The 24,288-nt window shown below is 54.3% G+C and overlaps 1 protein-coding gene across 2 annotated transcripts in view; it reads right to left on the bottom strand.

The window, feature by feature from the left end:
• The window catches only part of RUNX3 (RUNX family transcription factor 3), a 43,496-nt gene extending 28,619 nt beyond the window's left edge, over positions 1-14,877 (bottom strand). The window contains exons 1-3 of one of the 2 annotated variants that reach the window (XM_085208661.1): positions 14,753-14,877; positions 919-1,163; positions 11-167 (exon numbers count right to left, since the gene is read on the bottom strand). In XM_085208661.1, the coding sequence (XP_085064787.1) occupies positions 11-167; positions 919-1,163; positions 14,753-14,810 (460 nt within the window). In that variant the 5' untranslated portion in view covers positions 14,811-14,877. Of the gene's footprint in view, positions 1-10; positions 168-591; positions 841-918; positions 1,164-14,752 lie in introns of those variants that run through there. The other variant, XM_085208662.1, reaches the window with a different exon arrangement.
• Positions 14,878-24,288: the final 9,411 nt, after the last annotated feature.

The following is a 24,288-nucleotide window of genomic DNA, read 5'->3' as shown; positions in this document are numbered from 1 at the left end:
CGACACCTACCTCTGCCGCTTCTCCCGACAAATCGGAGGTCGTTAAACCTCGCCACTTGGTTTTTCATCACGGCAGAGGCGTTGCGGAGCTCCGCGGAGTAGTTCTCGTCGTTCCCCGCCATCACCGTCACCACCGTCCCGTCGGGGACGTCACCGAGAGCCACGACCTGAGGGCAGGACGAGGAGAATTCAGCCTGAGGTGACCGAGGTCTGAGCCGAACCGCTTCACGGCTCTCCTCCCCTCGAGATCGCCTCCCCCTCCCCAAAGACGAAGCAAAACCAAAAGCAATTCGAGTTCCCGAGGATAGATTTAAAAAAAAAAAAAAAAAAAAAAAACGAAGGGGAAGGGAAAAGCGAGCTTAGAATCGAGGTTAGAAAGCAGCGAGGGGCTCCAGAGTGCCGAGGCTCTGCTCTGCAGCAGCGGGGAGCCACTGTCTGGGAGGGGTCGATTCGACAGAACTGCGCTGCGGAACTCGGGGCGCAGCGGAGGAACGTGCCCAGGGCCGGGCCCCGCACTGCAGACTCTCCCTGTCCCGTAGGGTCCCTCGGAACCGCCCCCGAACCCGCTCCTCATCCCCGGCCCGGGCCGACCCGTCCGAAAGCACCGCGGTGCCGTCGCTGCGGCGCTTCGCCCTCCGCTCGCGGCTCGGCTCTCCCGTCCCTGCCTCTCTCTCTCTCTCTCCCGGAAAGGTAATTAACCTCCGCTCTCATTACACTTCAAAGTTGCCTGAGAGCTCCTAACTGTACGAAATATCTAAGATGCCGTGACCGGAGGGCAACGCGGAGACTTGATTAAAAATAATAAGAGCGGTTCTCCTCAAGGTGATGTCAGGAGCGAGTTAAAGCGAGAGGGGCGGAGGGAAAGTGGCCAGAGGGGGGAGCGGCACCCGGAGCCCCCCCAAGAAAGTCGCCCCTTACCTTGAAAGCGACGGGCAGCGTCTTGTTGCACCTCCAGTGGGACGGCAGCACGGAGCACAAGAAGTTGGGGCTGTCGGTGCGCACCAATTCGCCGGCGTGATCCGCCAGCACGTCCACGACGGAGCGCACCTCGGGCCGCGCCCGACCGCCCGCGGCGGCGGCCCCCAGCGCCCCGCTGTTCTCTCCCATCTTACCGCAGGGGAACGCCGTGGAGGGGGGTGTGAAGCGCCTGCTGGTGCTCGGATCTACGGGAATACGCATCACAACGGAGGGCGTCAAGGAGCCGCCGCCGCGGCCGGGGGGAGCGAGGAGAGCGGCGGGGCTCGCCGCGAGCAACCGGGCCCCGTCCCGGTAGATCCCCGTTCTCGGCGGGGCGGTGCGGGGGGCTGCTCGTTCCCGGCCCCAGGGAGCGCCTGCGGCGGCCTCGCCGCTGTCCCGCCCGCCCCGTCCGGGGAACGGCAACACGGAGCCCCGGCAGAGCCACGTCGCGGCCGGGCTGTTGGCTGCTCCCCTCCGCCGGGCGGCCCCGACAGCAACTCCCAGTGCCGCCGCGCCGCCCGGCACCGTATTTACTGCCGGCCCCGGTGGGGGGGCGGGCCGGCCGTGAGTGACGGGGAGTCTCACCAATGGAGGGCCGTTCCCCTGCCCCCCCCGCCCGGTTCCCGGGAGGCAGAGGGGTGTGGGCAGTGCCGAAAGGGGCGTTGCCGCCCATAAAGTGGGCCAGGCCTTACCGAGTCCCGCCCCGTCGGTGCGTACGGGCTGAGGGAGCGCACGTCGGGGTTTCGGGGGCCGCTCACCGGCCGTGCGCCCGCTGTAGCTCAGCCGTCGCGGGGCGGGGAGAGCTGCTGTTCTCCGCCTCCGGACACCGCCTCCACTCTACGGCGGTCCCGGGGCGTCCGCAGCGCTCTGCGGGAGCTGCGGCAGTGGGCACGGCCAGACCCCACCGCAGTCGTTAGCGAAGCGACCGCGTATGCGGGAACGAAATGGAGCCGTCGGTCTCTTCGTGGCAACGCCGAACCGGGAGCAGAAACGCGCCGGAGGCGGATGGGGGGCAGCCCTGGGGGGGACACGGAGCGTCTGCCCCTGTCTGAGGGAGTCCGGCGGGGCGGCCCGCAGCTGTGGACACGTCGGGAGCGGTGCAGAACGCAACTTCCCTTCTTTTTTTTTTTTTTTTCTTTTGAAACTTCTTTCCCTGAGCTCCTCCGTCAACGAATACAACGTTGTTCTCCCCAAACCGCACCGCGTGGAGGGGGCCGAGCCACGCTCCCATCCCGCAGAGCCGAGCAGAGGACAGGAACGAAAACAAAAATAACCCCGTGTTTGCTTTTTTCTGTTTGCCTTTTTTTTTTTTTTTTAAGACGTTCTGTTAATAGGGAGCAGTGCGGGAAGAGCGGAGGTCCCCTCGCCCTTTAAGCCCCGTCCCGCAGCTCTCCTGCCCTTTTTAGGGGAAAGCTCCCCGCGCACCGCTGCGCTCAGCGCTATTTTCTGCCCCCGTTTAGAGGCGGGGGGGAGGGGAACGCTCTCCCTCCTCCCTCCCCTCCCCGAGCCCGGGACACGCTGCGGGAGGGCCGGTCTTGGCCGAAGTTCGGTTCCCCCCCCCGTCCCCGATCCCCGTGGGATTCCCCGGGGGTGGCACGGAGACGGTGTGAGCGTGAGGGGGGGGCACACGGCGCCTGCGCAGTGCCCCGCGGGCGGGCAGCGCTGCAGTGCGGCCGAAGCGCCGCTCGTTGGCGCCGCGGTTCCGCGACGGGGCGGGCGGAGGGGGCAGCGGTCCGGCACGGCGAACCCCCCGCTCGGCTCTCGCTGGCTGCCGTTCACGTCTTACGGCCTTTAGGCGGTGGAACTGCGGTCCTGGGCTTCCCTCAGCCCTCCGTTCCCCTCCACACACCCCTAACGGGCCCATCCCGAGGCTGCGGGTGGAGAGGTGGCACGGAGGTTTCCCACCTGTTCTCCATCACCGGAGCGGTCGGGCAAAGGGAGCAGACGGGACCGACGGAGCCGGTGCAGTGGGGCAAAGGGAACATCGCTGCAGCGAGGCACAGTGCCTGGGGTCAGCACGATGCTCGGTTCCAGGTTTAGTGGCTTTACATTTCCTTCCTTTCCTGTCTCTTTTTTTCCTGTCCTGCTGGGAACCTGCCTTTAAAGTGGCTCTGCCTAAAAGCCCACATCCCTGCACAAGCCGTAGTGCGTCACCTCGGCCCCTTCCTCCCAACCTGCTCCCCACCCGCTTCCCTTCCTCTTCACAGCAGCCACCGAGTGAGAAGATGATCCATCCATGGGTGTCCAGGAAAGGCCTGAGCACCCGATGTGGAGCTGATGTTCTCAAATAGGGCAGGGAGCTCGCATAGGGCAACCCATGTCCTATGGGGCAGCCCCATCCCACAGTGGGTCTCAGCCCTTCTGTACACCCCTGGGAAATCCTCGGGGGTTTCACAGCTGCTGGTGCGGTGACACACGGCTGTGCGCAGGGCTGGCTGAGCGCTGCCCTCCCTAGAAGGCTCTTGCCTTTCATTAAGCTTTATGCAAATGCATTTTGTCTGGCCCAACTCACTGCACCTTTCAGTGAGGAGTGGCGATGCTGTTCAGAGAGAGGACACAACCCTGGGTGCTTCCTTCATTCCATCCAACTGCTGTTCCCTCCTCGCCCAGGTGCGACAGAGATCAGTGCCCACACACAGCCCTGCTGCCCACAAAGTTCTCCAATCCCTTTTTATACCAGTTTCGTCACCTCCGTGTCCTCAAGGTGCTATATAAGTAAATGCCACCCCCAAATACCAGAAGTCGGTCCCCGGGGGGGGAGTATTCCCAGGTGCACAAGTTGCTGCATCCTGCCCATCCCCAGCAGCCACCCTACAGCCACCCTCTGTCCTCCCCCATTGGCTTTTTCCCCTTCAGAGCAATGGAGGTGGACTCACCCCCACAACCCAGTGCTTCATTTTGTGGCCCCACACTTCCTCATGGCACTGATGCTCCCGTTCACATTGCGGGGAGGTCAGCGGCTCTTTAAATCATTACTTGTTAGGATTTGCTTCCCTCACAGCCTCCTCTGTAGTTGGTAATTCATTTGAGCTGCTATTTAGCAGCAGAGCCTCTCGCTTTGACGGGTGCAGGGCCTTATAGGAAGCTTTCTATTAAAAATTCATCGCAAACTCTGTCTCAGGAGCACAGTGCTCAGTAGGGCCATGCGGGTGTCTGGATCTGTTTTGTAGGGAAGGGATGGGGATCTGAGAGCAGCATGCAGGGAGGGAGCGTGCTATTCATTCATAAATCAAACAGCAGATGCTCGATCCAATGGGGTGTGCGATGGTGACAGTTTTAACCCCTGAGTGTCACCGACAAAACGGGTTTCTCTCGAGGCAATTACGGGAGCTGCAACTGGAGGATCTTGCAGGAGGGAAGCTGCGGCGCTCGGGGGAAGAAATAGGGGGAAACTGTGGGGAGAAAAGGCAGCGTCTGCCCCAGACAGAACTCACTGGGAGGGCTGGGACCAGCTGTGTGCCCCGTCCTGCTGATGGCACCAGCGGGGCTGCACCAGGCTCTGCCACGTGGCCGCTGTGCCCTGGGGACAGTGGGTACCCGATGCCTGCAGCACCTGCTGCCACGGCCACAGCTGCCACCAAAACCTGAGCGGGGACATCCATTAACCCCATCACACCTCGCTGTCTGCAGCAGCAGCCTTGGATCAGGCAGGATCCTCACACGGAGCAGCTGGAGGAGGAGGAAGGCAATGCTGGGAGCTTGGGCCCAAAATGCCATCACTTCGGAAATTCAGTGTGAAATTCAATGTGAAATTCAATGTGAAATTCCCTCCACACTGTCCGGGGAGGGTTTTGGTCATTGCTGTGCACTGTGCTGCAGGGTGCAGCCTCAGCAATGCTGCTGCTGTTGGCACAGAGCATGCAATGAGAGCCAGGATGCACTTCTCTCCTTGCACCATCCTGCAGGCGCCATGTGCAGCACCAACACCCACACACCCATGCACACCCAGACAGGATGGGCTGTGATGCACAGAGGAGCACGAGGGCCATTGACGTGAATCCTGTGGTTCTGAAGTCATGAAAGCACCGTTCTACATTGTTCAGAACCACGATTCTCTTCTCCCCACAATGGCAGCAATGAAGAGCGTGTCCGGGGCGCTCATCCTCAGTGCTATTGATAGTGCATGGCAGAGCCTTGTGAGCATGGGTCCCATCTGCCACTTCCACTCCTTCTTTAAAAGATCCTAATGACTGTCAGATCCTTTTAGTTCTTAATTAATTTCAGAGTTCAACTGCAAATAGGAAACAAGACAGCTTTTGCCCTTACGCATATGAATATTACTGTTCCATTTAATGTGGTTACTGGTGGAATGCTGTTATTCATTCCTGCCTGCAATAAAAGCCACATGTTTTTAAAACTTTGCACTTGAAAAAAACTTTTAGGAAAGAAATCAAGTATGTTTTGTATGCATGGCATGAGATAAAAACTGGTCATAAATATTCAAAGAACAGTCAGAGCTTTATGCTTGATTTAAACAAGTGAACAGAGAAGCGCGATGGTTGAAGTGGAGAATGAAAGCCTGATGTTCCTTTAAGAATGTGCTTATGCAGAGAAAAGGATCCATTCATGCAAAGGTTACGGAGCACCTGAGGACATCCCATCTCCAAAAACGCCCCAAGGTGGGTAACAACTGGAAGCACAGGGCTTTATTCAGAGCTGTTGGAGTCTCTGGCGGGGGTCTTGTTTGTTTTGGAGGGGCTTTGAGGGATGTGACCCTATGGAGATGGAGGACATGTCTCACCCGTTCCCAACCAGAGGAACCATGGGATGGACGCGCTGCCCGGAGCCCTTCATAACCTCACAGCACGACGGGGAGAAATAAAAAAAATTCCAAAGGAAAGAAAAAGGGGAAACGTCTGGATGGTGGAAAGCGGAACCGAAAGGCACATGACGGCGAGAAAAGTACGGCGGGGCCGATGCAAAAAAAAAAAGCACAGTGTGATTTGTGAGCTCGAGGAGAGCGGCTGTCACGGAAGGGCAGCACCCTCTCCCTGTGCCGAGCGTGCAGTGGTGTTTCCCTGCACGCATTTCCCAACGCATGCTGTGATGCTGGGCATCAGACGGGCGTGCGGTGCTCCCCCCGGGCTGCTGGGGAAGTTGGATGTGAGCAGAGAGAAAGCGGCCGCTGGGAAGTGCTCACGTTCCCCACTCTCACCTACATCCCCACTGCAGGCCGTGCTCGGGCTGCAGGCTCAGCTGTTGCTGTCTTGGGGCTGTGCTGGCTGGGAATCCCCCTGGGGTTGGTGCAGACAGGGGGGCTCAGGGACGGCGGGGGGGCTGGCGGTGCACAGCAGGCGCTGGTTGGAACTCTCGTCTCTCTTGGCTCAGGTCTGGTAGAGCATCTCAGTGCTACATCTTGACAAAACCAGCTTTAGAGGCAGGTGCAAACATGCCATGGCTAAGCTGTAGCTTCTCTGCAGGACATCAGCGTTGCACAGGGAACCTGCTCTGCTTGCCCCACGGGCACCCCGCAGCCCTTCAAGCAGGCAGCCAACAGAGCAGCTCTCTGTGGTGGCCCTGTGCATCATTCCACAGTGCATGGTGGGCTCCTGCTCCCTCACCCTGCTGACCCCTGGGCAGCAGAGATACCTTGCAGCAGCTTTGTTAATTTCCAAAGCCCTTCCTGGAATATCCTCGTGCTGGAGATGGGAGAGCTTCCCCTAAATTTCGACCACGTCCGGCCCTCTTCCCCACCACCTGCTTTTCCCCATCCGCTCCCAGCAGGGAATTGCTGCCTGGGTTGGGCAGAACCCCGATGCACAGAGCCAGCAGCTGGGAGGGATGCACATTGCAGGAGCTGCTCCAGGAATACGCGGTTTGTCAGCAAGCCCAACCCAACTGCTTTCATCCAGGTGAGGGTTTCCCCACCTGTCTGCAGGCAGATGGCTGCAGTTAGCTGCACAAGCACAGAGTGGTGGTGGTCATCCAGCAAGAGAACAGTTTGGAAAAGCCTCACCAAAGCAAAAAAAAAGCAGAGGTGGCAGACAGGAAGCACAGACAGATTGCAGCAGTGGAGCCTGAAGAAGCTGCAAGGTGCGCGGCAAGCAGGTCACGTCCGGCTGCAGGAGTGCAACAGGAGGGCAGCAGCACATCTCTGCACCCCGCTGTGTGTTGTTCAGTGCAGCACGAGCAGACTGCTGCCTGCGAGCATCAGCTTGGCCCCAGGGGCAGCTCCCAGCTCTCTGCATTTTGTTGCTGCCTCCGGTCGATGTTGCAGCTCAAGCTGCTCGCCCAGCACCCCCACATTTCTGGGGTCCTCCCAAGGACAGTGCTGAGCACAGGGGGCTGTCCCACCTGGTGATACACCTACACTGGGGACACACCAAACCCCCAAGGAGATGTCACATGCACTCAGAATCACAGCTCTCAGCCATTCCCTGCAGATCACATCAGTTACAAAGGAAGAGTGAAGTCACGGGCGAGCAGCTCAGTAATGCCACCCCATAGCTTAGGGCAGGTGATGCACATAGAACCCCTTTGCAATGCCACTGCCATGATCACGCCCTGCACGCTTCCTTGCAACACGTTGGCCTTTTTTGCACAAAATGAGCAGCTTCTCCTGCACAAATTGTTCCTCATCCCCATGGGATCAGCTCCTGCTCTTGGCCACGTCCACAGACTGTGGCATTCTGCAGTGGCATTTCCCCACCAGTGACACAGCTCTACCTCAGACAGCCGTCAGTGGCCAACACACAGCGAAGTCATTCAGAGAAAACCGCCCTGTGCTTCCAATAGCAAATTGTCCTTCACGCTCAGACCGTTTTTTTTGTTGTTGTTGTTTTTTGGTTTTTGTTTTCCAGGCTGGTTTGCTTTCTGCAATTATTCACCAGTTTCACTTCTACGAATAAGGCCGGGTGCTGCGCTGTCACTGCGATGTCACAGCGGGGCTGCGGTCGGACAGCTCTGACTCGAAGGGCTTTGGGCAGCACAGCTTCTGCTCCTTCCTCGGATTATTTTTTCCGGTGCAAATGCTCTCTGTTCGTATTTCTAGTGGAGATTCTCACTGCCAACAACCCACCCCCCCCCTTGGCTGCTAAGTGGGATGGTGTAGAATGGCTGCAGAAAAGAAACCCCAAAGCGGGCTCAGACCACACCTCGCCCTATGCAGGCACCCAACAAAAAAACCCCCCTGGCTTGAATGGAATTAGTCACAAACATACAGCTACACAGAAGGTACTTTTCTGGTTTCTGGCTATGAATTCAGATAAATCAAGTGCAGCGCTGCTTAGGGGATGTTGTTAAGTCACTGTTTGCTGCACATCCATCTCCTGCAGCTTGGGAAGGGAACCGCTGCCTCCAGCCCTGCAATGAGCTCCTTTTTGCAGAAGTTTCTCAGCAGTTTGGAGCTGTCTGTCTGCCTGGGTCAGCTGTCTGACACGGCCGAGGCCGCGGGCCGGGAAGCAAAGCGGTTCAGCAGCAGGTTAGGGCTGGAACCCAGAGAAATGGAGAACTTGTCCAGACAACTCGGTCGTGGCTTTGGGTCTCGCATGAGCAGCCAGCTCTGCGGGGAGAGCGGGGATCTTATCTGTGAAACGCAACCTCAGCTGTTTCCTTGGGCCGGAGCCATTCTGCATCTGGCTGAAGGGACTGCCTGAACCTCCAAAACTGGAAGAGCTCGTGTGGTTTTGGAGAATATTTTTACATTTTCTCCTAAAACTGAACAGAGGGCCCTTGCTGGCAGGAAGCGCGGGCTCCGGGACAAGACATTGGCGGAGGAAGCAAGTTGTCTGGGTTCAATTCGCAGCTTCACCGCAGCCTTCCCCAAGGACCCCGGACAAGTTGCTCGTGGGCTCCAGCAAGTGCTGCAGCTTCCATCTGCAGAGCAGCAGCGATGGTGTTTGTGCCATCCCCCGCATCACAACCTGCTCCACACCGCTGCCCCATATCTGGCCTCGAGGAGCACCCGACCCCCATTGGGGTGATGCTCCTTCAAGGAAAGCAGTGCGAGCCCCAGCAGGCTCACATTCTTGACATTTCAATCTGCTGTGCCGATCAAACATGCACGTATGAGCCAACCCTGCCAACAGCGAGCGCTCTCAACTTCCATTTATGTCAGTGGGATTGCGTTCTCGCAGGATTGGGGCTTTTGATGTCTCACTGGCTTTGCTCTCCCACTGAAATGCAGCCACAGCCATGGTGAGGTGGTGGGGATGGGCGGTGGAATGTCTGCATCCAAAGTCTGGGGACACAAAGTGTGAATTCCCCATTGCAGGAGCGCATCCCAACCCAGCCCATCATCACAGCCCTGCCATGGAGTCACAGAATGGCTGAGGTTGGAGGAGACCTCAAAGATACTCCAGTTCCAAGCCCTGCCATGGGTTGGGTGTCCCCACCAGCTCAGGCTGCCCAGGGCCCCATCCATGGCCTTGGGCACCTCCAGGGATGGAGCACCCACAGTGCTGTGCAGCAGTGCCAGTGCCTCACCTCCTCCCTTCTTCAACATTAACCAAACCCATTTTTTTTCCAGCCTGTCAGGTCCGACCTTGTTTCTCAAAGCTGAGGCTATCCCGTGCTGGTTGGGCAAACCAGGAACTGTTTCATTGGTGTCTGTTCCCCCACTGACCTAAGGAAGGCGATGAATGGGGAGAGCAGCAAGTGGGAGAGCTGAGGATTGAAGCACACAGATTTGGCTCTCAGCGCCTTCAGGTCTCCCAACCGCCCTCTTCATCTCTCATAGATCACAAAACACCTTTGCAACTCTGACACAAACAGACCCAAATGACATAAAGAAGCCTGTGCCAATGGGTTCCATCCACCCCAGCGTCTGCAAAAGCAGTGAAGCCCCTGTTTGCCATCCCAGGAGCTGCCACACACAGCTCCACCAGGGGAGAGCTGGCAAAGCAGAGCTAACAAGGAACAGACCCATGAATTTTAGGGGGGAAAATAAAACAAACAAGGGAAGTGCAGCTCCGTGCCCAGCTCAAGGTGCAATAATAAACAGGCTGCACTAATGTGGAGCAAATGAGGGTCTGACATGCTGTGCCACTTAGAGGCCCCTGTAAGCTGCAGAGGCAGGGAGAGCTTGAAGCACATGCTTGGGACTTTAATGCCAGTGGAGCTCTCAAGGTTGGGGCTTTGATGTGGGAGGTGGGGACGGTGCCAGAGCAATCCTCACCACCCCAATAGGGACCTGGCTGCAGCCCCACCGCCATGCTTGGGGCCGGGGCTGCTGCTGCCCGGGCTGGCACTTGGGCTGAGCTCATGGAAAAAGTGGTGGGTTTGCTCCTTTTGTGAGATTTGCCAAAATGACCCAGGGTTAATGAAAGGAGGTGTTTAATTATAGGGTTGAAGGTAATTGGGCACAAAAGCGGGCAGTAAAATGCAGCCGTGGTACAAAGGAGCTGAGGAACAAGGGCTTAATCCTGGAACAGCACATCTGATTTACTCTTTAAATTCCCTGGCCAACGCTTTCACCCTCTCCTAATGAGGGAAAATGGCACAAATCCCCACTAAGCAGTTTATTCCTGACTTCGAGTCACCAAAACCATGGCACTGTGCTCCGTCCCGGAATGATCTCAATGCATATGCTTTGAGTTTAAAGGGAACAGCACAGCCCACATCTGCAGCTTCACACCTGCCAGGTTGCAAAGAAGTGACCACTGCAGCTTTCTATGCATGGGATCAAGCATCCATCTGCAGTGCAGCACACCATGCATCCCCACTGTGCTGGTAACGGGATGACCCTGCAGTGATCAGCAGGGAGCAAGCGTGCCTCTCCCATAACAACCCACGTGCTCATCCCAGGGATCAGAAAGCAAATGCATCCATCTGTAGCATCCAACTCACCCCACGTTGTGACCACGGGCACCAATGGCACGTGGAGCCCATCTGCCCATCCCCATGCTGTGGCCCAGAAGGTACAGAGGGTGCAAGGAGCTGGGAGGGCTTTGGCTCCAGTGCAGACTCTGGTCCAAGGGCTGATACAGGTTCAGGGTTGTGCTGCTAACATCATTCCTACCGTTTTGTTTTCGTATTTTATTGTTGGTTTTTTTTTTTTTTTTTTTACTTCTTTAGGAGCTATTTTAACACAAACCATGCTGCGTTGTGAAATCACAGCCTGATATAACAGACAAACACACACAACTGACAAAAAACGTCCTGCCCAACCCTTGTCTTCCCAAACTGAAATATGGACCCAGAGCCTCTCCTCTGCAGCCCTCCCATCCAGGATTTGGCCATCTCAAAGGCAGAGGTTGGGCTCCTGCAGGTCCCTCCCGCAGAACAGGGACTGTTGAAAAAAGCACATTTTTCTGTCTCCCTTCCCCACTGAGGACGGCTTCTTCTTTAAAAAACAATCTCTCTGCCTTCTCCTATTTTGGTTGTTTTTATATTTTATTTTACAATAGCTTGTGTAATCCATTCCTCATGTTCCAAAGGCACTCGCTTCTTCCAGCGGGAATGGAAAATCATTGTTTCTTTTTATTTTCCCTTTTCTTTTAATATGTTTATGTTATGGAAAATACCCCCAGACTGCAGACGCATTGACTGTCCCACTCTCTTAAAAAAAAAAAAAAAAAAAAGAATAAATAAGAAAATAAAATTTAAAGGATTTTCAGAAATGGAAGAGCCAAGGAGGATGCTGCGGTTGAAGCCCCCCCCAGGAGACCCCCACAGTGTCCCACTCCCACTGCAGACATCTTGCATGAGCACAGAGGAATTTTTCTCGTCTTATTGCATAGAAAAATACAAAATGCCTCCCTCAACCTCACAGCAATCCCAACCCCACGACGGGGTGGGCAAAGCCAGGATGAATGGTGGTTATGCACCACATTGGATACGAGAGGCCAATGGAAGAAGCCCAGGTGCCCCAAGGGCACACTGACAAAGCCTGTCTCTAAATCCGTGTTGGTCCAGAAACAGGGCAAGGCTGATGGGTTTTGGCCAACAATTAAAACTAAATCTTTTGAAAGCCAGCCAGACTTGGCTGGGAAGAGCATTTGCTCCAGCATCCAGCGCGGTTTCTCAGGAAGGCATTGCAGCTCACACCATTGACTTTCAGACTGAGTGATGCTTTCTGCACAGGACAGGAAATGTTGTGTGAAAGTGGTGTGAGCTCTAAAATGGAAAAAAAAAAAAACAAAAAACTACCAAAAACAGCACTAAGGAACCCTGACCGAAGGGATGACCAAGGCTTCCAAGGGACTTCAGCACTCAGAAGAGAAGGGATGGGAGCGCTGGTTCAGCCCATTTTCAGCAACAATGACCCCAAACAAACAAACACGACCCCAACAATGACATTTTCTCCCCACCTTGGCTGAACGTGGCCATAAGAAGAATTGGGTGTGAATGCAGCACGCAACAGGAGGAAAAGGGAACGTGAAGCCACGAGGCTGAGCCCGGGGCCATCCCACTGGGCTGCTCCATGTGCTCCTGCTATCAGCTCCATTTGGGGATATTTACAGCGTGGCCGTGGCTCAGCCTCACTGCTTCAGATGGGAAGTCACATTCTTGCTCCTAATGCCAACCATGTGTGGATCCAAACGCACAGCTCGTTCTTTGTTTCCCAAACTGTACGCGGCCAAAACAGTGGACCGCAAACGCTGACGACGTATCAGAGGAGATCAAGTCTAAGAAATCATCATGAATTAAAGTGCTCAATACAGGGAAACGCCACTGTCTCCCTACCCCCGTTAGATCATAACAAGGTGACGAAAGACAATGGATTTATACCCGTTCCCTCACCCCAAAACACACAAACAGAAATATATTATATAAAAAATAATAAAATAAAAAATAAAGACATGCCACGAGCCAGCAGGGTGTCCTTGGAACAGGCAGAGCCTCTGACAGGCAGTCAGAGCAGCAAACAGCCTTCCCCAGGAGGGGGGGATGAATGGAGACAACACAGACTTTATGGCCCCGGCATGCAGCTCAGACTCCCTAGATGGCCCCCAATGGGCCACACCATTGGAGAGCAGAAAACTACTTTTTCTTACCAAAAAAAAGTGTTTTGAGACTAACTAGGGGATACCTCTGGGGGGTTTTCTTTTCATTCCTTCAATGTTTGTGCAAACAGACCTCCATTTTCATGGATATTACCAGAAAAGTTAACAAAAAAATAGGAATAGGGTTGAATCCAAAATGGCCATGAGGCATTTAAGTGAACGTTCATGGCTGTTCTGCAGTGCTCACCCACACATAGCTGCGTGCAAAGCTGGGGATTCAGGCTGGATGTGAGGAAAGACTTCTCTGAAAGAGTGTTAGTGCGTTGGCGCTGGATGCTTGGGGAAGTGGTGGGGTCACCATCCCTGGAGGTGTTCAAGGACCATGGAGATGTGGCACTTGGGGACATGATCAATGGGTGGTGTTGGTGGCAGGTGAACATTTGGACTGAATGAGCTTCAGGTCTTTTCCAACCTTAATGGTTCTGTGCAGGAGAAGATGCTCTGAGTTCCGCAAAGAAAACCATTTGTCCATATTCCATCCTTGGAGCAATCATTTAATCCTCCCCCTTTTAATAAAAATTATGTTTGAAACAAAGATGTTTATTGCTTTTATGAGTTCCTATTTGTATGGAAATTGCATACAAGACGTGATCGTTCTGTTTCTTGCTCTCTTTTTATGTCTGAATGAGCAAGCTCAGTTAAACCTCAGCACTACTTCATCTGGCTTTGGAGGCAGAAGTACGGCTTAAAAAGAGCCATGCAAATGTTTTTTATAAGCTTCTCTTATTTCCTTGCCACGGGACTGCCTTTAATTATCTCCATGGAGCACAAAGGACACATCTGTAGTGGCACCATCCCTGAGTGCAGGGCAGCAGGACAGATGTGGTCCGTGTGTCTGTTTGCCAAACTCTGGCTCCTCCTGTCCCTGCCCCACACGCAGTGCTCAGGAGGACACAGGGAACCTCTCGGTTCTGCAAGCTGACCCCATTGATCTGCCTCAAAAGCACACGTAATGTTTGGTATTCTCAGAAATAGGCCAAAATCCGGTCTATGTCTGATGCATTTCTTGTCACGTAGCCAGATGGCCCCACTGAATTACAGCATCTGCTGTTCTGCTTCTTCAGTAGGGATGGGTTTGGGATCACTCTGCCCCATTCTATTCAGTTTCAGTCCAACCGAACCATCTGCAGAACCATTGCTCGGGACCTGGGTCTTCCTGGCCTTGATCAGCTCAAGATTTTGCTTGTTCTCCTTAACTACAGCTGCAAAGCCAGGATGGCAAAAGGCAGCAGCTCACAGAGCTCTGCCCAACTCTTCACAAGCATTGAGCATCCTCCCAAAAAGGCCTCATCCCACATCTTGCAGCCACGCTCCTCAGCAAGAGCTGTGGGCAGCCTGGATTCCTCACACTGTTCCTTCACTCACTGGTTTCAAAATCAAGAACATCACCCAGTGCATGCCCAGCAGCTCGCCTGCACAGCATTCACACTCCTGTGAGCAGCATTTGGAATTGCCCCATCCTTGCAGATACCCCAGGACAAGGGATGGGGCTCTGAGCAGCTCTGGGTGTCCCTGTTCACTGCATTGAGGTCGAACCAGATGACCTGCAAGAGTCCTCCAACTCAAACGATCCTATGGATCTCAGCACAGTGCAACCTCCTTGCTGACCCTCCATTTCCCAGCGGGAACACAACCAGTGGGAAAAGGAAAAAACAAACAGGAGGAAACCACACACCAAACCTGCACCAGGACGGCAACGGCGCAACGCGTGGGGAAACCAACAGAACACCCCGGCGAGGAGAAGGGAGAGGAGATGCGCAGCAAAGCTGCGGCACGGCCCGGTGCTGGTTGGCTCCTTCACAAGATCAATAAGCAAACACAACCCCAGCAGCGTTTCCTGCTGCACTCACCACGCAGGAAAGTGGAGGAGTAGGAGGCGAAGGAATCGAAGACGCCGTTGGAAGCCATCCCCTCACCCTGCAGTCGGGCTCTCCTCGAGCAGCTGCAGGAAGAGGAGGAGGGACAGGGAGGAAGAGGAAAGCCTACAGCAGCGCAGGTAGCCCGGCTCACTCGCGGCGTTGTGGTCAGGAGAGCAGCATCACCTGATCTGTGGCGTCAATGGCCCTGATGGTGGATGTGGTGGCCAGGCTGGGCTTTTTCCTCTTTTTTAATAATAATTTTATGGCTTGCGTTCGTTGGTTCGTGGTGAGCGGCAGACGGGAGCACCGAGATGTTTCTTCTTTAATTAATCATACTGCTGCTTGAGAAGAAACACAGGAGAGAGCCCATGGGTTCCTAATTGGGTGATTGAAGTAACGGCCCATTTACAGGCAGTGGTTTTCTCCTTTTAACTGCCTCTTCTCCCACTCATCCGCACCGATGTTTAGAGCTGTGCTTTCTGACTCCTGGCCCTTGCAGACAATCACTGGTGCTGAGACGGCTTCCATATGTGTAGATGGGTGGTTCTTCTTCACAGGGATTTTATGTGAATTAGCATTAAGCAAAAATCTGAAGCACATGCGGCAGAATAAACACGGCTCTCCGCAGAGCAGAGACCTGATGTTGTTGCTTTTGGGGTTGTTTTGGGGTTTTGCATCTCTTTCCATGCAGAAAAAGGGTGGGAGGTTCAGCCCCCATCTGGCTCAAGGCCCAGTAGCGTTGCCAGGGAGAAAAGCAAGGCTAGGAGGTGCTTTTAAGGCTCTATTTCTGCCCTTCATCAGGTGCCAGCTGGGAGCTCTGATTTACACACATAGCAAAACACCATCAGCTGTGCTACCTGGGGAGCTTTGCAGGGGATTTTTCCTCTTGGTCACCCTCCCACCACCTCATTTTCCCGAAATCATGACTATGCCATCCCCACAGACACAGCTGGGGCTACTAGCCTTGGCCATTGCCCCTCTGCAATCCACAAAATGGGTCTCTATCCTAAGATTTCTTTTCCAGCCCTTTGGAATCAGGATATTTCCCCCACAGGTGAGGCTCTCAGTGCTCCAATTTGCTTCCTGAGATGTAAGAGTTTATTCTGTGGTCTACAAAGCAATGGCTATTCCCTTGCTATCTGTATGCTGTACCTACACAACGCTCCCAGTGTGGGCCGTGAAGATCAGCACTGCTTCACTGTGTGCACTGATTGCATTCGGGTGAGAGCAATGAGCACCTCCAGCAACCGGGATGGAAATGCATGGAAATCCAAAATCCCTCCCCAAAGCCCTATAAGAAGAATTTGTAGGAGAAAACCCACATGAAATCCTTCATCTGTTGCATCCATTGACAAAAAGAGCCAATTAAAAGTTCCCATGCAAATAACCCATCTCTTCCATGGTCTCCTCTGCAGAGCTGAGCACGCAACTCTCCCACCAACATGCTCCTGCAATACAGGAGAAGTCCCAAGCTGGCTGGAGGCAGCAGACGTGCTGCAAGGGATTGTTTTGCTTTGGTTCAGTGCTTTATCTCAGCCTCAGCTGCTCACTGCGCTCCCCAGCTTTGCAGGGATGCAGCAATCCCAGCAGATGCCCAAAGCCACGGACCCAGTGCGAGTCTGGGAGGTCCATCTCTGTTTCTGTGATTCTGTGATTTCTGTGACCTCCTCTGAATGCTCAGAGAGATGCAGCAGGCCAGGCTGGCAGCACCACCCCAAACCTCTCCGCTGCTCCAAAGCTTTGCATTCACTTTCCAGACATTGCTGCTCCCTCCCAGCTCACGTGTGGTGCAGCAACTGCAGCGCTGCCCCAGTGCTGCAAGCTGCAGGAGCAGCCATGCACTTCCAGGTTAGAAAACCCAGCGTTTTGCCCTCCTCTACTCAGAAAGAACTGACACTGACTGCTGCAAACAGGTTGCCGTAAGCACACTGACACAGGGGCTTTACCAGCCCGTTGACTTCCTCTATGGTGCTGCTAAAACCGCGTCTGTCTGCAGCCGCCCTCCTCTCCTGCACCGCAGCTCTCACCTCTGGGAACAGCACAACCAAACCCGGCCCCAGGGCTGCAGGACAGCAGCCCCAGCACTGCTGTACACACATAAATGTGCACCCAGGTGCCGAGCAAAAGGCAGAGCTCAGGGTGTCAGCACTTGCTAGTTTGGTCCATAGGAAACCACCGCAGCATGCATCGTGCTTCCCAAGCACAGCTGCAATTGCAACAAGCGAGGTGGGATGATGGTTTGATGTGGGAAAACGAGGCATGGGGTGATGGGGATTAAAACCCTTCTTCATTTGAGCTGAGAGCAGACAAATCCGCGCCCTTAGCCCTGCAGTGTGCCATCACCTTTTGGAAGGTTGCCTTTAAGCTAAAGCAGCTGTCAGATGTCCTGAAGCCACAGTTCAGCTTTGCTTGCCCCATTCCCCTGCCTGGTGGCCATGCCCCGGCAGCACAGCCCTTCCCCATGCCGGCTGTGGCTTCAGCCGTGGGAAACAAGGCATGTGATCACCTCCATCCCAGCTATCATCCTCAGCCTCGCTGGCGCCAGGCTGCTCTTCGAACGCCACGCACTGCCAGGACCCTCCTTGCATGCGCCCGTGGCCGAGAGGCACAATGCTGCCATTATAACCCCGATGCTTTGCTGATCCCGTGGAGCACGGACTGGCCACGCGGTTGCTCCTTTCTCTGTGCGTCCGAAGGGTTAAAGGAAAGCACCCGAGTCCTGGAGCTATGGGACGAGCTGCAAGCAGAGGGAATCTGCAGTGGGTCGGGGGATTGTCCAGAGAAGGGACCGCAGCCCTGTGGTAAGGAGGGAACAAGGAGAGAAATGCATAAAGTGCTTTTAGGAAGAGGCCAGGAGTCAGGGGCAACGTGCAGACACTTAGTGCTGCCTTGAGGCACAGACTCTGTGCCTATGTGGGGGTCTCTGGAGCCCTGGGGATGGGTGCCCTGGGGACACCGCCTGGCCCTGGGGCCCCTCTCCCCCTATCAGCGAGAGGGCAGCCCCGCAGGGCTTTTATCTCTCCTTTCATTATCGCAGGATTGAGAGCAAAGTGGAGAAATTGCAGCTGAGTGCACTGCAAAGCAGCGCGCAGCCCCACACCGCCGGGCACCTGGCTCTGCTCGGGGCGGTGATTGCACCACCACCGGTCACACCACGGTCACGCAGTGCCCTCTACCCGACCCTGGGATCACACGCTGCTGGCACCTCCGTGGACCACATCCCTGTCCTGTGCACTCATCTCTATAAGCCCCAGCCCCTGTGCGCTGCCAGCACGGCGGCGATAGGCTGCAAGGTCCCTTCCAACCCAACCATGCTGGGATTCTTTGATTCTCTGATTCCAGGTGCAAGCAAAAAAGCACAGGGGCCAGCAGGTCCTCATGTGTGCAGCCGTGGGATCAGACAAGGGAGAGCAAAGTGGGACGGAGGAGATGAACAGCAGAGCTGCAGGGATAGCTGCATCAGGGGGTGCTTGGGGTGACTTGGAGGGGAATGGCCCCCAAAGGGGAATCACACCCCCACGTGATGACAAAACACCTTGACTGCTCAGTGGCATCCCCCAATGGTGCCACACCATGGGCATCCTGCGGCTGCTCCCTGCGGGGCTGCATCCAACCACTCAGAGGGAGAGAATCTAAAAATACGCCCAACCTCAACCCATCCGCAGAGCACAAGGAAGGTCCCTTTTCTCCCCGAGTTTTCCCATTACAAAATAACAAGGGGAACATACAAAAATCGCCCATCCATTTTAACGGCTCCTCTCGCAAACAGCGATGCAAAAACAAACAATTTATGGCAAACAGTGTGAATTTTTGTGTCTGGTCTGTGGTCTTAGAGCATACGTTACACAAGAAGAGCTCTCTGCAGAAGCCAAGGAAACCAAGGCGGCTGCTGGTGGGTTCCCACTCCATACATCTTCCGTCAGGATGAGCAGAGCAGCAGTAACCCCACTCTGACCAGTGTGGAGGAGGAGGACCGTGGGAGAAGCCCTGAGGTCTGTGCCCCACCACACAGCCACACCACACACACAATTAGCCCTGATGTGGTGGGATGCATGAGGTCTAAATCAGGAATAAAATGAGCCCCAAAGACCAAAGGATGGCTGTGAGTCTGCGCTGTTTTTTCTGCTGAGCTGGTTCCAGTCCTACAGTGTTGCCACATGCATTCCCTACCAGGGCATCACCTGGATTCATCCACACACATCCTCTTCCAATCCCACCTCAGTGTGTGGTGCGTCTCCTGCTTTGGGGAAAGACTTTTGCCATCTTCTCTTGTCTCCTCGTGCACTGCAAACTGCACACCTGGCAGGATGGGATCCTGCTCTGCTGACCCCAGAACATGGCTGGATCCCATACAAGCAATTCTTAAAGAAACAGCAGAGCAGCTGCAGAGCCCCACACTTTTCCCTTCCAGGCTGGGGAGGGCAGAGGGCTTCTGGGGTGGCCAAGTCTGGGGTTTGCAGGGAGATCTGGAGCTGCCCCTGCACCCCTCTGCATTCATATTCATTTTTATTTAGTTAGAGAGTTTAGATAGCAAAGCAGCGGCGTGACCGCCTCGTGCCTCGGATGTAGGGCAGCAGACGTGGGAAGCTGCCTGGTTCAAAGGCTCACGCATGCCCTATGGATCTGGACAATCCAGCCTGCAATAAAGTGGCTCCGTTTGGGATTGGCATCGTGTAAATCTGCAAAAGAGGTGGGAAGAGCAGCACTTATTGATCCGACCCCAGAGCCTCTGTGATAAAAAGAGCTGCTCACTGCAATGTGAAAGCCACAGGGCACAACCAGCAGCTGACCTGGCACCCAGGGAGGAGCTGCCATCTCTCCCACACAAACTCTGGGGCCAGAAGTGAGGCTCTCAGGACAGTCCTGGCATTGGGATGTGGCCCCCAAGAGCAGTGTGGGCTGCAGTGTGCCAGCAGGTGATTCCTGAAGAAGCTAGAAATCTGAGTGCTGTCCCACAGCCTGTTGTGGGTAGAGTTAGGGTTAGGGTTCAACCCCCCCAACAGGGGCTATGCACCCACAGAAGAAAGGGAATCCCCAGACATAGTGTTCATCCCACCCTCCTTTGCAACTTCATCCCATCCCACTTTCCAGTGTCATCCCATCCTAATGCCCAACTTCATCCCATCCTATTTCTTGACTTTATCCCATCCTCCTTCCTAACTCCAGCCCAACCTACTTCCCAATATTATCCCATTCTCCTCCCCAGTGTCATCCCACCCTCCTTCCTGAATTCATCCCATTCTCCTCCCCAATGTCATTTCATCCTCCTTCCCAACTTCATCCCATCCTACTTCTCACTTTCACCCTTATCAAATCAAAGGGCAAAGAGGCACTACTTTGATCCTTCACAGTCCCAAAGAGTAGAAAATACATTAACATCATCACAAGAATTGTAGAAAAGAGATCCTGGGGAGTCACCAAAGTCCTTCTTAGGGCACATATGTGTGATCTGGGATTACAAATTGGACTGTCAGCCCAATGCCTCACTGTGGCACTAGAGGCACTGGGACAAGCTCTGAACTGCAGCATCTCGTGCTATAGAAAGGATTCAGCTCTGTTTTCCCTATATGTCCCTCTCCATAGACCTGTCCTGCCCTTGGGTACACAGGGACCAGCAAATAGGATCAGGGGCAGCCTTCTTCTTTCCTCTTTCCAAAGGCAGAACAAAGCTACAGACCCCCAGGCACCAGATTGCAAGGCAAATCAGGGCTGGCATCTGCCTCTCCAGATCACTTTTTATCCTGATAGCCCAGGAAGATCCTTTTGCTGCAGCCCACATTTACTGAGAACAGCATTTTTCAGTGGGATGAAGGGATGCTTTTCATTGAAATCCAAGGGCTGGCTGCATCCCTGGGCAAATGCAGCCACCAACTGGGTGCAGACGTGTCGGATCCATCAGCTGCCACGTGCAGCTGTCAGCTCCAAAAGAAACCATGAAGAGATTGGTGCCCAACATGGGGAGGGACAACTACCAACAGCCCCCAGCCAGGTGAAGTGGATGTTTGATGGATGGTGGATGTTTGATGTCTTCCATTCAATTTATGTTAAATTGCTGTGTTTTCTGGTTGCTGCCTTCTTCATCCTCAATCTCAGCCCAAGGCAGAAGCACCACAGATCCCATGGCTGCAGGGATCAGCTCTAAATAGATACTGGGGCAAAACCTGCAAACCAAAGGCACTAAAGAAGCGCTTCAGAGGGGAAGGCAGAGCTCTCTCCCTGAGGTTTCAGGGGAAAAAGAAATTGCTCCCGAGTGCTTTTAGTGATGGGAACAACCTGGGAGGAGAACCATCTGCGTGCGCAGGGAGGCACATCCACCTCTGACAGCCCATTGCGAGAGCAGGGCGTGGGAAACTGCCTCCGACTGCGGTTTCTCTGGGCTGAGGACTCAGTGTCGGCGCTGCCGGGTGAGTCACAGTCAGAGCAAGAGAGAGGGGAAAGAAAAAAGAAAGAAAAAAGAAAAAAAAAAAAAAAAAAAGCAACTCAAAGCCCAGCGGTGGCAATTAGCGCCTCAGACCCGGAGCACGGAGCAGTCACCTCCTGCTCAGAAGAATGAGGTCAGATCTTTGAAGAAAGAAAGATCCAAAAATGGTGTTTGTTTGTTTTTTTTTTTTCCTGTTTTTTTTTTTTTAATTTTTTTTTTTCTCTCTCTCTCTCTCTTCAAACCAGGAAACAGCCCCTGCCTCGAATAAACCAACAAACAACACCTGAAATCTCCCCTCTGGAGAGGTAGAAGGATGGGCAGAGAGGGTCTAAGGCACTCCCAACCTGAATTTACCCTTAGCTGGAGTAGCTCAGGCTTTTGAAGTGGCACTTTTCTGGATGAAAAAGACACATTTCTGGGTCTCCCACTGTCCTCGTGTGTGTGCCATGCGGGGTTCTTCACTCTCCCCCAGCTCCAGACCCTGGGAGTGGGACCCAGTTCATAACACTGACCTGCTCTGGGATCCCATAGGGGAGGGGGCTGCCCCTATGGGAAATGTCAGCATGGAGACATCAGCGAGGTCACAGAGGCTCCATTGAGTGCTGCTGACGTGCGCTGCTGGGGGTTGCACCTCCCCACAGGCATCAGTAGATCTCCTCATGAAACGAAACCGCTGTGAGATTGAAGTTTTGAATTCTTGTAATTTGTTCTGAATCATTTTCAGATTGTTTCTGCAGGTGACTCAACCTGAGAGTAAAAAATAAAAATAAATTAAAAAAAAAAAAAAATTCACGAAACCGCATTTCATTCATGTTCGAGAGGCACTGGCGGGCGGGGAGCTGTCAGGGCACACAGTGGGGAGATGTTGGCTGCATGGAGGGGCCCAAAGCTGTGGATGAAGCCCTGGGCAGCATGAACTGGTGGGGGGCAGCCAGGCCATGGCAGGGGGTTAGGGGTAAGGGGCTGCAAAGACCCTTCCAATCCAAACCCAACCATCCTACGGTTCTTGGATCTTTAAGGACCCTTCCAACCCAAAGCCAAGCCATTCTATGGTTCTGTGATCTTTAAGGACCCTTCCAACCCAAACCCAAGTCATTCTATTGTTCTATAATCTTTAAGGACCCGTTCAACCCAAACCCAACCCATTCTATGGTTCTATCATCTTTAAGGACCCTTCCAATCCAAACCTAAACATCCTACGGTTCTTTGATCTTTAAGGACCCTTTCAACCCAAACCCAACCCATTCTGTGGTTTATGATCTTTAAGGACCCTTCCAACTCAATCCATTTATGGTTCTATGCTCTTTAAGGACACTTTCAATCCAAAGCCAAGCCATTCTATGGTTCTATCATCTTTAAGGACCCTTCCAACGCAACACATTTATGATTCTATGATCTTTGAGGTCCATTCCAACCCAACACATTCTATCACTCTATGATCAAGTGAAGGATGGAAAAGCCTTCACCAATGAAGAAACATCTCCTACCCATGCAGGAGGTATTTCTATGGCCAGCATGCAGCGGTGTCCCCTCACTTGTGCTGTCACATCGCTGTCACATCGGACACATGTCCATCCATGAGCTTCCAGAAGTGCTTTGTCCTGGTTCGTTGGCACTTCTGAGCTGCAGGAGAAAATATCAAGGGCCCATCTCAACACAGTGGATCAGAAATGGGGGAAACAAAATGAGGCCTGCATTTGGTTTGGGAGGAAATGCTTCGCTTTTTAGGCTCAATTTTCCCCCCCCCCCTCATGTTTTAATTTAGAAAGTAAAAACTTGCATTGCTGAACCTACTTCCCACCCAGGATGTCTCTCCAAGTTAGAGAGGAATCCTGGCTACAGTGTGCAGAGCACTGCTCTGGTCTCAGCAGGGACAGGCATGCTGAGATGGCTGCACTGCAGGGAGCTGAAGTGGGATTTTGGGGGCAGTGGCAAAGAGAGGTGCAAGGAATAGGGACAGTGCAAGGAGCAGGGAACCACACGAGGACCAGGAACCACACCAGAACAAGGACTGTGGCTCTGGCTCTGCACTATTGAAAGGATTTGAAACCCAGGGCCCTGCGTTGCCCGCAGACACTTTTGAACTCAGCAGGAACCCTGTGGTGACAAAAAGCCACGGGCCTGAAGTCACCTTATCTGCGACCCAGATAACTGATGTGAAACCATCCTGATTCTGGGACTGGCTGGGGTCTGTGCTCACACCACGGCATCCGCTCCCCAAACGCATCCCCTAATGATAGCAAGGGCTGCAGCAGCCCCAACCCTCAGCCGGATACCTCTGAGGGGTGACACCGGTGCGGATGCAGGATGGCTCAGTGATGGCTTTGCACCACCCCAAACCTCTGGGACTGCAGGGATGAAGGGGAGGTGGGTAAAGGAGCACGGCAGGATGGGGGCACAGAGCCTGGAGCTGAATATTGCCCTCCCAGGGCTGACACCCGCCATCACCTGCGGCCGGGAGGAAGCGGAGGAGGGCGTTTTTCCCTCCCCCCCTCCCCCCCGGCAGACAAAGCTGCTGCACAAACTCATGAAATGGCCTTTTCTCAGCGGTGGAGCAGACACAACACGCAGCAGCTTCCGGCCCTGGGGGGGCTGCGGCAGCGGCTCACGCACCCCAAGCAGAAGTCAGCGCCGCGTGGAGGAAGTCGCTGGTGGCCGATGGCCCCATGGCGGTTTGCAGCCCCCATTGCACTGGAAGGGGGGTGGGAGGAGAAGGAGATGTGGCTCCCAGTGACCCCCCCAAATCTGCAGCTCTCTATGCGATGCCGCACGCTCTACAGGCATCGGTCTTTCTAGCAAGGCTGTATGGGAAGTACCCATTTCTCAGCACTTCGCTGTCCCCCATCCCCTCCTTCTCTCTTGGCTGGAGAAATACGACCCCCGCTGTGCCAGCAGGATGCTCCTCTTTGCTGCAGCAGCCCCACACAGAGCCCAGCTCCATGCTCTGTGCACACCCAGAGAGCTGCAGCCACTGCCTTAGGAATAATGCACAGAGAAAACCCCCATCCCATAAACACTCACGACCACGGCCACTGCATTTCCTTGATTACCAGTCCCACACTTTTCATTAGGAATTACTTATTAAACAGGGATCTAACCTTTCTCC

Source organism: Meleagris gallopavo, chromosome 25 (assembly GCF_905368555.1).
Source record: "Meleagris gallopavo chromosome 25, MGAL_WU_HG_1.1, whole genome shotgun sequence".
In the NCBI taxonomy this organism is placed as follows: domain Eukaryota; kingdom Metazoa; phylum Chordata; class Aves; order Galliformes; family Phasianidae; genus Meleagris; species Meleagris gallopavo.
The sequence above is the reverse complement of the archived record's forward strand: the minus strand, read 5'-3'. Positions and strand labels throughout refer to the sequence as shown.